Here is a 16,516-nt window from a genome sequence, read left to right on the forward strand (position 1 = left end):
GAATTAACGAATATAAAAAGTTTAGATAAAATAAATTAATGCATAAAAATCTTTAGTGAACAACATAAAACAGACGAACATGAACAAATGTTTACGAACACATTATCGAACGTTCACAGACATAATCGAATGAACGAGACATCTGTTCGTGTCCGTTCATTTATCTAACCAAACGAAATAATTTGTTCATGTCCGTCCATCCATTAAATGAATGAACGTAAACGAACTTTCCGCCAAACAGTTAACGAAGTGTTCACTAACGTTTATTTCATTTACTGTTTTACCCGTTTACTTGTCATTCTTATTCTTATATAATTTTCTTTATTTGAATGCATAGCCGTCCAAAAAATATTGCGTTGTTTTGTTAACATATTTTTTTTTTTTTTTATAAATGTGGTATAACGTTATATAAGATTGACTTGTCACTTTTATAGCGTGGGGTAGTCCAAAAATGTATGCATAATAACTGTATTTATCAAAAAACCACTCTTTACTTTATATATACTGCAATATTTATTCGCCTCTTATGAAATTCAAAAAAAAATGGCAAGTTTTGTTTATATAACCTACACATGTGTAAATAAACGATTAAAAATTAAAACATTTAATAAAATTTGTTTGGAAATTTTTATATATATAAACATACACATTGCTTTTCAAAAAAAAAAAAAAAAAAAAAAAACATACACATTTGTGTGTAATAATTATTAAATTTTAAAATTATGAAGCACGGATTAAAAAATTAAACGAATTAATTAGATTTGCTTTTTTTTTCTAGCAATATATACACACATATTCAAGTAGATACTCTGGTGACTATAAAGGAGAGTTATAAATATATACTATAGAGAAAATTATGAACCCACATGAGTACATTGAAGATATACACAAACAAACAAGCCTACATATATACATGTGTATATATATATATATCTATATGTGTGTACATGCAAATATCTGTAGTTGTAGGGTTTTGATTTGCATGCAAATAGAGACGAACAGAAAGATAATAATAAGCAAGACACATGAGGTAGCTAATAAAAGGAGTAGCAAGAGCTAGCATAGATAGATAGTGACTCCTCTCATTTAAGAATAAAATTTCCTCATTATCTTTTGGCTTTTTTCCAACAAATATTCACAAAATTTTCATATATATAGAGAGAGTAAAAAAGAAAGCTACTTGTTTAAAAGCAAGCAGTGGGTTTGTTTCATTTGTTTTATTAGTTATCTTCTGTTTGATTCTTCATCCCTTGGCTTCTTCTTCTTCTTTCATTTTCTTGAAATCTCATCAAGAAAACCCTGAAAAATGATGTTTTCAGCATCAGTTTATTCTTCTAGCAATAAAACCTCTACTTCTTTATCTGATCAAGATGCTGCAACCAGCACTGTTTCCCCTGTGATTACAAGCAAGATTCATCATGATCAGTTCACTCCTTCAATCACACTTTCTTCAATTTCAAGTCATATTCAAGAACATGATCATCTCTACCCTAGTCCTCAAAAGATCAAGAAAAAGAGAAACCTCCCAGGAAATCCAGGTACATATATATACATATAATATCACTCATTTTCTCTTCATAAATAATATGGACACTAATTAGTTATTCGAATTCAATAACTTAAAGTAAATTCCTGGATTCGCCACTATTATTAACCGATACAGTATTGGATCAAGAAATCAACTAGAAAAAGACTAAATTTGCAAATTGATAGTTACAATATCTTGCATAAATATGTAATTAGTGATTTTGTACTTAATTTCTAGTTACAAAAGTTGTAGGGGACTTCACCTACCAGCTCCCTAGTGAGTAAGTGCAATAGGTCCAATCAACTTTTTGTAAGTAGATAGTTACAAAATATAAAATCTTTGTCCTCAACAGAAAACTTAAAATCAGTTTCCAAATTTTGGTAAACAAAAATTATTATTAAAATGAATTAAGTTTGTGTTTTGATGATCTAAGATCTTATTTGACTTGTTAATCTTCAATGGGTTATAGGTATACACACATATATGTAATAAACAAACAAACGTAACCGTAATTAATATCTCACTCGTAGAGTAGGGTCTAGATTTTTTTTTGTTAAAACAAAATAGCACATATTTCTATAATCTTGATTAACTTTTTGTTTATGTTTAATGGTGTTTTTTATTTATTTTGGAAAATAAAAAAGATCCAGATGCAGAAGTGATAGCATTATCACCAAAAACACTGATGGCAACAAACAGATTTGTGTGTGAGATTTGCAACAAAGGGTTTCAGAGAGATCAAAACTTGCAACTTCACAGAAGAGGTCATAACCTACCATGGAAACTGAAGCAAAGAAACAACAAAGATGAGGTCAAGAAAAGAGCTTATGTGTGCCCTGAACCTACTTGTGTGCACCACCACCCTTCTAGGGCTCTTGGGGATCTCACTGGGATCAAGAAACACTTTTGTAGAAAACATGGTGAAAAGAAGTGGAAGTGTGACAAGTGTTCTAAGATCTATGCAGTTCAATCTGATTGGAAAGCACATTCTAAAACTTGTGGCACTAGGGAGTATAGATGTGACTGTGGTACCCTCTTCTCCAGGTAAATTTTCATATATATCTTCTAATCAATGCTTTCATAACCGGACCGAACCGGCTAGTTAGACCGGAAACCAACCAGTGAACCAGTAAGACGACTGTTATGAAAGCATTGCTTCTAATTGACCTCTAGTAAACATACGATGACGCCTAGTCAATTCAGTTTTCATGATGTGTATAACCAAGGGTGGAACAAGAGGGGTCAAAAGGCTTTGTTGATCTACCATTAATTAAATGCATACAATATTAGTGTTTTTTAAGAAAAAACATGAGTTGTACCTACTATTGTAGCCGGTTGCCCCGTCTATGAAATTCTGGTTCCGTCATTGTTACCTGTTAGTATAACTACCGAGTCAAACATAAAACTTCCAAAAACAATTCTTTTGAAGTTTACATAGCCTTTATTATCATAAGTTGTTATGGTTGTTAGCCAGTTTGTCATCATGCAAAATTTAATCTACTTTTGTCATTTTTAAAAGCAATATTATATATATATTAACTCTTTTCAACTGTTAATTACTTAGGTATTCACTTGTAAATCCCCATAATTTGTTCAAAATCACTCATATTTTATAAACAAACTTGTTCATTTTTTAAAATCTTGTCCTAAAGATTGATCAATGTGTTTAAATTTGGTGGTCATTTACTCATTTGACTCATTTTATCTACTTTTTTTGCAACTGTTTTTACTAGTCTTTTGTTGGTGTCATGTGCATAAAAATGGCGTACGTTTTGCATGGAATATGTTGATGGATACAAGTGTTAAAATGCATTAAAGACAGATTGGCAGAACTGATTATTACTCCCACTGTTTATTCTGTTGCTTTTGATGGCATAATAAACATTGATGCTGAAAGCTATATATATATAGCCAGTCCTATACTCCGTATATATGAATTATTCATCACCTGCAAACATCATCATCATTCACTGCTTGTATGCATGCAGATTACATAATCACAAATCTAGCATTTTTATTAAAACCTATACTACCTTATAGTGTTATGAAGAAATACATTTTGTTTTTACAGCATTTTTATCTAATATAGTAGTATAATTTGAACAAAAAAAAGTTGTAATTACCTTTTTTGCCTATACTTTTAGAATGTAATTCTAAAATGTAACAAAAAGAAAGTTGCACGCTTTAAGTTAAGTTGGTTCGACTACTAGATGTGTATAGGTTATGTACAATATCGTATGTTACTCTTGCTAGGTCATGGGTACGTTCAATAAGTTATAATGAGTGTCGAGTATGTCGTTAACAGGAAACTCTAAAATCCTCATAGTTTATATATGAATATTTTAGGTTTATAGTGATTGTACTAGTAGTTTGTTATATACTATCTTATAATTGTTCATGTATGAAAATTAAAAGTAAATAAAGTATGACAAAATGAGATATATTAATTCATTAATTGTTATCATGGTTCATTTTAGCATAGAGTTTGATGGTTTATCTAATGTATTAATAAGTATTTTATTTGTGACAAAACTACAATTATAACATATAAAATCATTCTAAAAATTAAGCCAATAGTGTGTCACTGTGTATGCTCATAGAAATTGAATTATTGTCTCGAAAAATCACAGAAATGGACAAACATTTGCATGTTATTTATGGAAATGAGTAGTGTTACAATGATGAAAATTTCGTCTTTTACTTTTAAGCTTGAATCCTATTCATGAACTTTTATAATAAGGGTTCACACCCATCTTATAATAATTTATTATCATTTTATAATTAATTATGTTATAGTATATATATACACACTATATCAAAATGTGACATACTTTTATTATTATTATTATTTTTTCTTTTCTAAGTTATTTAATCATGCAACTTATTTTAAAGTATTTACTAATTAATCTTTTAATAATGTGTAAATTTTATTGTAAAGTACTAATATTAACTTTCTACATTTATGGTGTATAGGAAAGATAGCTTTATTACTCACAGAGCCTTCTGTGATGCTTTAGCTGAAGAAACTGCCAGACTCTCAGCTGCAGCTGCAGCTGCAGCTTCAATTTCAATACCTAACACCCACCACCCTTCAATTATCAACAATGTTACAAATACCCCCTTCAACATTCAACTAAGTTCACAAAACTCCACAACTTCACTTTTCCATTTCAATCACAACCACCCAAACCCAAACCCTACTTGGATCCCCACCCAAGATCCCAACTCGGCCCGAATCAAACCCGAAACCATCAACCACCCCCACCCGACCCACCACCTTCTTCCCACCATTTCTTTGCCCTATTACCAAGACCCGGACCCGACCCGGATAATTTCACGGGCGCCAGCAACATTCCACGGTCTCCACGTCAGCACCAACGTACATCAACCGCCGGCGCATCACCTCTCCGCCACCGCGCTACTACAAAAGGCGGCGACGGTGGGTCACGTGGTGGATCATGTGGGGTCAACTATGAGTGGTTTGGATATGGGAGAGTTGGGTCACGTGACAAGCTCTGTGGGGTACCACCAGCACGTGGGGATGACGTCAGGGAGTATTGCCACGTGGCATAAAACGGACCGTTTGACTAGAGATTTTCTTGGGTTGACCGGCGATCAGGAGGTTGACCACCATGGTGGGGTCGAGGCTAACGTGAACGTGAGGAGTATGCTAACGTACACCGGGGGTATAGAGATCCCGGCCGATGGAGGGTTCGGTACAAGTGGTTCGGATGCGTGGGGCAACTGTTAAAGCGGAATGTACAAGTGGTTAAGCAAGGTTTTCGACGTAAAGGGTAGAATGGTAATATTCCAAAAGCATTGAAATGACGAAATTACCCCTCATGAAAGATCAAGAAAGACCCTTTTGAGTTTTGAGCTTATGGAGACAAGTTACAAGTGCCTACTCCCGTTTCAAATTTTCACATATTATTCATGGTCGTTATTTCTTTTTTGTTGGGAGTTTTCTTGAATTTAAACATCATTTTAGTTTGTGCTTTTATAATGTGAATTGTTTCTCAAATTACTTCAGTTATTATATCCAGTAAAAAAAGCATTCATGTGTCTAAATTTGACAAGGGGCGTATAATACAATTATCACACTTTTACGCAAATTGATAGAGGTACTGGTGGCAATCGTGTCGGGTGAACATGTTGAATTATTTAACAAGCACTTTGCCTATATTTTTATTTGTGTCAAAATTCATAAACATAAATCATAACCCGTACACATTTAAATTGTGTAACTCAAACACAACTCATTTATCTAAATGTGTCAGCAGGTTCACAATTTAGGGGTTGTAAAATGGATAAAAGTTAAAACACGTCATAGACGGGTTAGCAAGTTAGACTATCAACTTGTTTAATTAAACAAGTTTAATATATGAACCTTAGAATGACCGGTTTATTAAGGGGTTGTTTGGCATCATCTGAATGGTTAAGTGCTGAACCAGTAAGAGGTCTGAACCATTAAGTGCTGAACCATTAAGAGCCTGTATAATGTTTAACCATTCAGAGGCAAATGTCTGACCAATTCATATTAGAGGTCTTAACCATTCAGACTCTTTATAAATCTTAACCATTTAGAGGCAAATGTCTAAACCATTCAGACATCTGTGCGTGAAACAAACAGTCTGAACCATTAAGTGTTGAACCAGTAAGAAATCTGAACCATTAAGAGCCTCATTAAGAGGTAAACAAACAGCTCCTAAGTTGTTTAGACTGCTAACCCTAAATTAGTTATCATTTACGGTCCATATCCACCGTTAAAAGTGCATGCTTAAAAATAAGATAATATACGTAAAATCAAAGAAAAATACATAGAAAAAAAATGTGACAAATTAAAAATATTAATTATTTACGGATCTTTTTCACCAAGTTTTTTTCTAAATGAGTGTTGGCGGAAAAAGTATTTACCAAAATGGATGATTTGAAAAATATTTACCAAAATGGGTGTTTTTCCATGTTTTTAACTAGTCTTTTGTAATTTGTTTGTCTCTCTAACCTAATTCAATATTAACTTAAGAAATTAGGGTATTGCTATTTACTAATTAATATTAGGCTTTTATAAATGATTGATTAAAATTAAAAAGAAATCATACCCATATATTATGATATTTTATTAAAAGTTTTTTTAAATTCCTCTAAAGATGTTTTCTTAAACAAGTTTTAGTGAATTTTTTAATAGACAGGTTTTCAATATTTTAGATATAGATTTAAAAAAAAAAAACTTTTTAGAAACATTTTGTTTTACTATTGTTTTAACTACATATTCTTCTATATATTAAAAAGTGAATGATTTGAACATTAACAATAATAATATAATATAATAAGTATATTAAAAAAAGCAATGTTTTGAATAGTAAGATCGTAGGGTATGGTTGGGCAGGGGTGTACGGCATGGGTTGACACGTGGAGTTCGAGCCCCACACTGGTGAGTGACGTGTCCGTCGGGTATGATGGGGCGTGGCTAGCCCGGCGTGGCTTGGCCAGGTGGGGCGGGGGTTTACGGCATGGGTTGACACGTGGAGTTCGAGCCCCCCCCCCCACTGGTGAGTGACGTGTCCGTGGGGTATGGTGGGGTGTGGCTAGCCCGGCGTGGCTTTGCCAGGTGTATTAAAATAAAAAATGGTTCGTTATGCCCTAGCCAACAAGCCAATAAGAGCCGGCCACATAGGATCGCTCGCATGCCCCAGGGTCGGCCTTAAACTCCCGCCCAAGGGGCCACGCTCAAACCCGAGCCCACCCGGGGTGGTGATTTGGGCGTTTCTCTCCAACCCACGCCCCAACCTCCGCCCCATACCCTATAGTCTAAGTAGAAAAAGACAATGTTTTGAACCGTAACTAGAAAAGGTTATAATAATAAATATAGTTTTTTTTATTATTTTTATTATCTTCTTTACTTTTTAAGTTAGATAAATTTATGTTAACTGGTACTGGTATCGTAAATACCGATACGGTTATCGGTACATGAGGGTAAAAACCGATACCAGTCTGGTACAGAAAACACCAAAAATCGGTATCGAATTGATTTTGAAAATCTTTTAGTTTGGAAAATTCGGTACTGCTACCCGGTACCATTTGCTCATCCCTGATCACGGGTGTCGTACGAACAACAACGGTATCGTGCAACTTTTTTTGTTGATTTTTTCCAACTTTTTTAATGATTTCTTTTTTTAGTTTCAGAGGTAGTGATGAGCTCGGTGCCAACCAATACTGAATCGGTACTGGTACCGAAAATACCAGTTACGGTACCTATATATGAAGGTAAAAAACGGTAGCGAACCGGTAGCAGAAACGACAAAAGTCGTACCGAATTGGTACTTAAGATATTTCAGTTTAGGAAATTCGGTACCGGTACCCAGTATCATTTGCTCATCTCTGACCACAGGTTTCATACGAACAACATTATTGCCATACAACTTTTTGGTTGATTTTCTTTTGGTTATCTTTGAGTGTTTTTTCCTATATTTTCTTTTTATTCTTGTGAACGGTTTCGTGCGCAACACGCTTGTATTGATTTCAAAACACATGTAAACACAGACTAAACAATAAAAGACGTTCGCCGCAACGCGACGATAGTAAAAAAAAACTAGTATTTTTAAGTACACTAGGTTATGCCCTGCCCGCGTTGTGGGGTGATGGCCGAATAATTCTCAACCAATTAAAAAAACAGTACTATAGTTTTGCAAGAAATAAAAAGTAAAAAGAGTGTTAGTCAGCTCTTTGACACGATTTTTAGTTGTGGGCAAAGTCATATTTTTATTTTTACTTAAGGGAAAAATCAAAAAAAAATTCCCGAGGGTAAAATCCTAATTTTTAGGTAGGGGAAAACCATATTTTTATTTTGCACTAGGGGTAAAAACATAATTTTGAATTGAGAGTGATATTGTAATTTTGAACCGAGGGGAAATTCGTAAATTTTAGCTGGGGGCAAAAACATAAATTTATTTTGAACTGTGGGTAAATACGTAATTTTAAACTGTAGGCAAAACCGTAATTTTAAAGTAGATATAAAATAATAAACCGGTGTAAAATCGTAATTTTGAGCCGGGGGAAAAACAAAATGTTATTTTAAACTTGGGTGAAAACGTAATTTTGGCTGAGGGTAAAAGCGTAATTTTTTTACCGAGAGCGAAATCATATTTTTTAGCTCGGGGCAAAAGGGTAAATGTATTTTGAAGTTGAGGCAAAACCGTATTTTTTAACTGAGGGCAAAAACGTAATTTTAAAGTGGATATAAAATAATAAACTGGTTGGTTCAATGGGTATTGCTCGCCGCCCATTTGAACCAATGGCAGAGAAACACTAATCCAGGGCAAAAACGTAATTTTAAAGAGTGTATAAAATAATAAACTGGTTGGTCCAATCGGTAAGGGGCGACCGCCCATTTGAACCAATGACCGGGTGATACTATTCCATGCCATGTGGTTTCATTGCTTCTTCAGGTGCTTTCTTCAATTATTAGGATAATGCTATTTTTTTATTTGTTACTGTTCAAATAGTTGTTACTATTCAAATAGTTGGAGAATTAATATATAGGATAATTTTTAAAATAGTTTAGAGAATGTAATAAGAAACATTTTTACAATATTTCTTTTAAATTGACTAAAATTGAACAAAAACTTTTGGTGAGAAGCTTTAGAACTTGATTTTATTTTACAAACTAATTTACATAAGATTAAATAGCATTGTTTGACCTATGATTTTTTTTTCCAAAGCTTACAGCTCAAGCAAAAGAATTAATAAAAACAACTTTATTAATCACTCCAGTTCTAGTTGAAGTTCATAAACAAATTAATGCATAATGAGATAAAAACGTTGAACCCCACACGTACATTGTGGCACGTTAACTCACAAAATTTAAAAGAAAATTTAAAAGAAAACGTAAAACGAAAAACTTGCGAAAGATACGAATTTATCAAATGGAAAAAATTGGCGCGTTGCGACGGGCCTGTTAAACGGGAAAAAACGTTGAACCCCACACGTACATTGTGGCGCGTTAACTCACAAAATTTAAAAGAAAACGTAAAACGAAAAACTTGCGAAAGATGAATAGTATGGTGATCAACGTTGAAAATAAAAAAGTCTTGGAGTTAAATTGCAAAAAAAAAAAAAAAAAAAAAAATCATTGGGTCAAAAGTAAAAAAAAAAATCAAAAGGGTTAGAATATAAAAGATGAAAAGCTTTGGGTTTAAAGTGAAAAATAAAATTTATTTTTTGAAAAACTCACCATGCATGAATTACAACACTATGATGCATTACAATGTTACTAATTTATAGGGTTTAAAGTGAAAAATAAAATTTATTTATTGAAAAACTCACTATGTATGAATTACAACACTATGATCTATTACAATATTACTAATTTATAGGGTTTAAAGTGGAAAATAAAATTTATTTTTTTGAAAAACTCATTATGCATGAATTACAACACTATGATGCATTACAATGTTACTAATTTATAGGGTTTAAAGTGAAAAATAAAATTTATTTATTGAAAAACTCACTATGTATGAATTACAACACTATGATCTATTACAATGTTACTAATTTATAGGGTTTAAAGTGGAAAATAAAATTTATTTTTTTGAAAAACTCATTATGCATGAATTACAACACTATGATGCATTAGGGGGTACTGGGCACTATGCGGGGAGGCAAGCGGTGACCCCATTCCCCGAGCGCGAACACCGTCGCCATCCTCGCGGTGAGTGAATTCGGTGACCAAGATCGGGGTGTAGTTACCGCATGAGAGAGAGGAGAGAGAGAGAGGAGGTGATTTGTTGTTAATGTGGGTCCACTCTTTTTCCAACAATCATATTTTTTTCTTCTTTTTTTATAAAAAAAAATAATTGTGTGAGTTGAGTGATGCCAACGTTTGAGTGCAAAATGGGGACTTAAGAGGGGAGTTGACATGACACGTGCTGATTGGGTGTGTGTAAGAGAGGGGACTCCCCTAAGAGAGGAGTGTCCCTCTCACCCTTACAATGTTACTAATTTATAGTATACAATAGCTAAACTATCCGGACTACGAATTATTTGGAATGATAAGATATGCTTAATTTTATAAATAATTTATATATTTTTGTAAGTAATTAGTATTTTCTTGTTATGTTGTTATTTATATTGTGAATGTGAATATACTTAATATATGTATGGTGAAAAATAATATCTTTTAGCTTAGTGCATATAAATAGTGTAATAATATCAGTACATAGAGTAAATGGAAAACTTACTTTTTTAAAGCCAAATTAAAAAAAATTACAGGCACGAAAACATCAAATGGAAAAACAAAGGTAAAATAATAATAATAATAATAGTAATAATAATAATAATAATAATAATTATTATTATTATTATTATTATTATTATTAGATAATAATAATATTGTATTAGTTATCATTAAATTTTGTTTTATCCAATTAGATTAGGAGAGGAAGCAAGTTTTTGTTAGAAAAAAACTAATTTTGGTAAATATTTTTTAAACCACCTATTTAGGGTGCAAACGAGCCGAGCCTGAGCTCGATTAACTTATGAGAGCTCGGGCTCGAGCTCAGCTTGATTCGAGCTTTGTTTTCAAAGCTCGAGCTTGGCTCGTTGGTATTTTCTCAAGCTTGAGCTCGGCTCGGGCTCGTTTATTAACTATTAATTAATATATTAAATAATAGACTTTTTAGGCTCGCGATCTCGATAAGTGAAGCTCGGGCTCGGACTCGTTTACTAAATAAGCTTATTTTTAGGTTCGAGCTCGGCTTGTAAACAAGTTTAAATAAGCTCGTTTACACTAAGGCTCGACGAGCCTAACGAGCTTCACATGCAAGGCTCGAACTCGGGCTCGATAAACAAACGAGCTTTACTTTAGGCTTAAACTCGGCTCGGCTCGTTTCGAGTTTTTTCTCGAGCCGATCTCGAGTAGCTCGCGAGCCGCTCAGCTCGTTTGCACCCCTATACCCATTTTAATAAAGATTTTTTCCATCAACACCCAACTCATTTAAGAAAAAACAAAAGATATTTTCACGATATAATGTTACAAAATATTTGGATAAACCATAAAAAAGTAAATACAGAACGACCTTCTTTAGTTTAAAGTTTTTCATGAGTAGCATTGGAAATGACGAAAGTACCCCTGTAGAGACCAAGAAAGACCCTTTTGAGCCATGGAATTTACAAATGACCACTCCCAATGGTTTCACATTTTTCATGCCCCTTTTTTTCTCTTTTTTTTGTTGGGAAGTTTCTTGAATTTACTCAAATCATTATATTTAGTTTTTTAGCTTATATAAACAAAAATAATTCAACTGATACAAGGTATAGGAATGTTAATTTACAATTAATAGATTCTTTCATTTAAGAACTTTAAACAAAAATAGTAAAATAACACAAAAGACATGGTCGAAGAAAAGATTTAGAATCGTGATCCATAATCATAGTAAAATGTTCAAAATAACCGAACCTTCCAAACCTTTCGGTTTGATACCTAAACGATTCGGGTCAGGGTTTGGTTTTGACGGTTTGCCGGGTTAGTGGTTTGATCCGATCTGAACATGGAATTAGTCGATTAACTTTTACGATTTATATCATTTTTATATTTTTAAATTACGAAGCTATGTATGTATATGTGTATGTGTATGTGTATGTTTATATGTATTATTATTATTATAAATCAAGATTATTTTACAACTTTTTCAAACAAACAAAGATTTTTAAAAAAATAAAAAAGAATCCGCTCAAACCATCAAAACCAAACCGTTAAACCACCAAATCTGTAAACAGGTTGGCCCAGCCGCCCACCCAACGTAGCCAATTTAATATGTCATTTCCTGAAACTGTAGTTAGCGATTCAGCTCAAAATTTTCATCAATATATGTCGAACAGGACGTCCAACGATCCCACGGTCCCACGAGCGAATCTATATAGTAAAACAAGACATTTTAAACACAAGCAGTTAAAAGTCAAAAACATGGTAAAGAAAATCAACTAAATATCAAAGTAACATAGCCTTTTATAAAGGCTAAGGTAAGATAAAAACCTGTGGTAAGCGTGAGCATGTAAAGGAACTAAGTGGTGGTCCGGTGAGAATGAGATTGATTAGTGGCAACAAGATCAAAAGGATAACAGGAAAATGAAAGAAGAGAATTAAAGAGTGGGAATGTACCAAAATGTCAACGGCTATTGAAACCATCACAAATTCTTGGGAGATAATTCTTTCTTAAATTCCGTGCACTCGAGTGCTCGCCAGGGTGACCCACAAATCGAATACGAATCCATTTTACATGGCGTTAGCGTGTCAGAGTGTCATTTTCGCCTCTCTTTGTGCATCAACGTGTTGTATTGTGGCTAGATATAACGTTTCAACATCCATGATTATAGATAAACTCTAGAGAGAGCGAAAAGTACAATTTTGATAAATACACCTAGAGCTGGCTGTTTCGACTCATTTACTGACAAATGTGTCGATTCGGGTTGTCTATACTTAAAGAAATAAGAAAAAAAGGTCAAGTCACTTTAAAGTTTTATAGGTAATGCATTGAAAGCTCTTAAATCATTTTCTTAAGAGTAAAATACGATTTTGGCCTCTGTGGTTATTTCACTTTAATCTTATTAGTCTAAAAGAGAATCTTTTGACATCTAAACCTCTAATGTCATGTTTTCTAACCCTTTTAGCCTCTCTCACTATCCCCGTCCATTTACTTGGTTAATAACTGGTCATGTGCCTCTCATATGAGGGGCATTTATGTCAATTTACTTGTTACAACCATATCTACCCCGTTTAATAAATAAATTTAAAAAAAAAAAACCTTGAGTATTTCCAATAAAAACAATTCTTTTTTGGGCTGATAAGGTTAAAGTGAAAAAACCACAGGGGCCAAAATCATAATTTACTCTTTTATAAAAAAAAAATAGATTGTTACATAGATAGTACAACTTTGTTAATCATAAAAAAATTGTACAGAGACACAGACAGTGTTTTGGGTCGACCCGACCCATGTTCAAAGTACGATGTAAAAGATGGGAATATAACTTTCGAAATCATATCTCGTACATTATAAAATTATTAAAAAATCAAAAAATTTTGTACAAGCTGTGATTTGGGTCAACCCGGCCCGGCCCAGCCCATGTTCAAAAAAATGGTGTAAAAGAAGAGCATATTGAGGGTGGAATAGTGGTCCTATGAGAAGTTAAAGAAAGAAGAATGTGGGTTTCATGGGACATGCATGCAAAGCTTTTAGAAAGTATACATATGTTAAGGTACATTACATACTATCTGCCTACAATAAAGACTGTATATTAACCAGACAAACCAAAAGTTTTATGTACTCTTTCTTTCTTTCTTTCTTTCTTTATGTAACAAAACTTGCACTTCATTTCATTCTTCAAGATGATGGAATCTCAATCCACAATTTTTCTACTTTTTTTTCTACAATAATTACCAACTGCTTTTTTTTTTTTTTTTTTTTTTTGCAAACTGCACAACTTTAAGTACTTGAATCTGGATATAATTACGTGTATATTTCGAAAGCCTGAATAGATAATGGAAGTAGTTGCGAAAAGAAAAGTTAAAGAGGAATATAACACGAGACGACCCACCATAAAAGACAGGAAAACGACAAGTGGCCGAGTGCAGTGAGTGTAAATGTGGCCTGGGTCATCCTGAGGTGTTCATATTTTCAAGTTATCATATACTAAATTCAACAAAATTAAACTGATTATTAACATTTGAAGTTGCTTCTTTAAAAAACTGAGCACAATGTAAAATTTATATACCTGTCCTCAGCTTTGAACAACTAATAATCTGTAACTTCAGATCACAATAATCATTTGGAAAACACAGATACAACCCCCCCCCCCCCCCCCCCCAGGACCAGATACAAACGCCCCACTAAATGAACGAACATGAACACACATTTTGTTTATTCATTTATGTCTGTGAACATCCGAACATAATATGTTCAGTTATTTACATTTGTTTATGTCCGTTCATTTATGTTCGTTTCAATTTAAATACATACATAGTTATATTCATATAAATATTAAACTAAATGTAACTTTCTACTACTTATATAAATATATCTAATTGGTAATTGGGCATTCTAGTAATAAAAATAAGTTTTCCAATGAAATTTATCGTAAGTAATCACTAATTTATATAAAAAAAATTACTTTATGTTTGTTTATGTTTAGTCAAGTATGTTCATTTGTGTTATTCATTGTTTGTTGAATTATGTTCGTTTACGTTAGAAAACACTATTCATTTAGGTTTTAAACGAACGAACATAAATAAACACAAACATGACCATTTTCTTAATAAACGAACATGAACAAAAAAAATATATTCGGTTATATGTTCGTGTTCATTCGGTTCATTTATAGGCCTAATTCTATGAACTTGTTTGGTTCTTAACGCTCTCACGGTGAATGATATTAGGTTAATCCCCTTATATTGTGAGATTCTCACCAAATATTATTTCTCCCTGCCTAATGATTAGATTAATCCCCTATTTATAGGGAATAAATGACTCTCTATCATTAATACATGCTCATTAATATTATTTCAATTTCAATTATATATTCAGCAGAAACTTTCTAAGAAAATATATAATTTAGTAATCATTGTTTCATATGTATAATTAAATTAGGAAAAATATACTACCATATCCATTGATGTGTAAAACAAATCTATGGTCCTATAAATCTAATATAATGCAAAATTTCTATGTATCATCATCAATCATGAGTTGAGGAAAAAGAGAAGAATATAAACAGTCAAAAGTACAAAAAAAATGTATGGAGATGATACAAAACTAACTCTACTCTCAGAGAAAACAAAAGGTTAACAACACCTGTGAGAATCGATTTACAACTTGAGACCACTTGAGGGACCAATTTCTTTAAAGACGTCGGTATCAACAGATGTCACATTCCACTTATAAATTCTGGGCTACTGAACTTTACCTCCCGAAATTCGCTGTAATGAGTACCTGAGTCTTGAATGCCTGCAACACGATATAAAGCACGTTAGAATGTGTACTGGACGTGTTGTTGATAAAGCCTGTCGTGATCAAGATTGCTTTAGAATTTAATGATGATTTGCTTTTGGTGAACATGGACATATTTTGCTAAAGTACATGAACTGCAGTGTGGTTTTCTTGTTGAATTTAAGTCATAGTTTGAAGGAATAAGGAAGTGTCTACAAGTCCATCCAACAAGAAAAAGCAAGAATTCACTACAAGGTTAAGTTCTTTTAACCTTCTGTTTAAAGTAAATCGACGAAAACTACCTGAAGAAACGAATACCAACCACCAAAAGTAAAAAAAAAAAAAAAAGATAATGCAACATAGGAAGGAATTGGCAACATACCATGTATTCGAAAGATTGTTCCGTGCCTAGCATGCAAAAGACTTTCCTTTTAAGAAGTTCATTCATGATGAAATCGAGTTGTTCATCAAATATATCGTAGGAGATGTGTGCTAGATTACAGTTCTTGCAACTTGTAAGCATGAGAATCAGAACAAAAGAATTGTCCAACCTTATCTAGAACAAAAAATACAAGGAAACAAAGTTCAAAAAGGTGGAATGAAGACAAACTTCTTTGTTACTAGTTACTACTGTGTTTTCTACATTAATACATCTAAAGAATTATTAATGTATATTCTTTGTTACTGATATTAAAAACACAAAGCAAGTAAGCAACAGCTGACAGCATAATGTTAAAGGGTATGTATTTAATTATCAAGTCAGGCGCCCTGCTTGCGGTATGCTCATATAATGTATATATGTGTGGGCGCTCGGGGGCAAAAGTGAAAGTGCACCAATTTTAACGTTATTTTACCAATTTCGTGAAAATAACATTAAAAGAGGGGATGGTTAATCATGCATCAAGTGGTGGCATTGATAGCCGAAAGAAAACGGAGCACATGCACTAATCGGCATTTGTCTTAATGGCCGAGTGTTATGTGCCTTATGTCCAAGGCTTGATGCAAAACTACT

General features: G+C 33.0%; 1 protein-coding gene and 1 long non-coding RNA gene across 2 annotated transcripts; one reads left to right on the forward strand and one right to left on the reverse strand.

Moving 5' to 3' along the window:
- The first annotated feature begins 1,099 nt into the window (after positions 1-1,099).
- LOC110864209 (protein indeterminate-domain 12) lies at positions 1,100-5,557 on the forward strand. The gene is made up of 3 exons (XM_022113241.2): positions 1,100-1,538; positions 2,173-2,572; positions 4,502-5,557. The coding sequence occupies exons 1-3, from the start codon at positions 1,307-1,309 to the stop codon at positions 5,277-5,279; spliced, it is 1,410 nt and encodes a 469-aa protein (XP_021968933.1). The 5' UTR covers positions 1,100-1,306; the 3' UTR covers positions 5,280-5,557.
- Positions 5,558-15,264: 9,707 nt separating this feature from the next.
- On the reverse strand, positions 15,265-16,061 carry LOC110935765. Its single transcript, XR_002589435.2, has 2 exons — positions 15,887-16,061; positions 15,265-15,522 (listed from the first exon to the last, which is right to left on the reverse strand). It is a non-coding gene; the product is annotated as an uncharacterized LOC110935765 (long non-coding RNA).
- Positions 16,062-16,516: the final 455 nt, after the last annotated feature.

This window comes from Helianthus annuus, chromosome 1, assembly GCF_002127325.2.
Source record: "Helianthus annuus cultivar XRQ/B chromosome 1, HanXRQr2.0-SUNRISE, whole genome shotgun sequence".
Classification (NCBI taxonomy): Eukaryota; Viridiplantae; Streptophyta; class Magnoliopsida; order Asterales; family Asteraceae; genus Helianthus; species Helianthus annuus.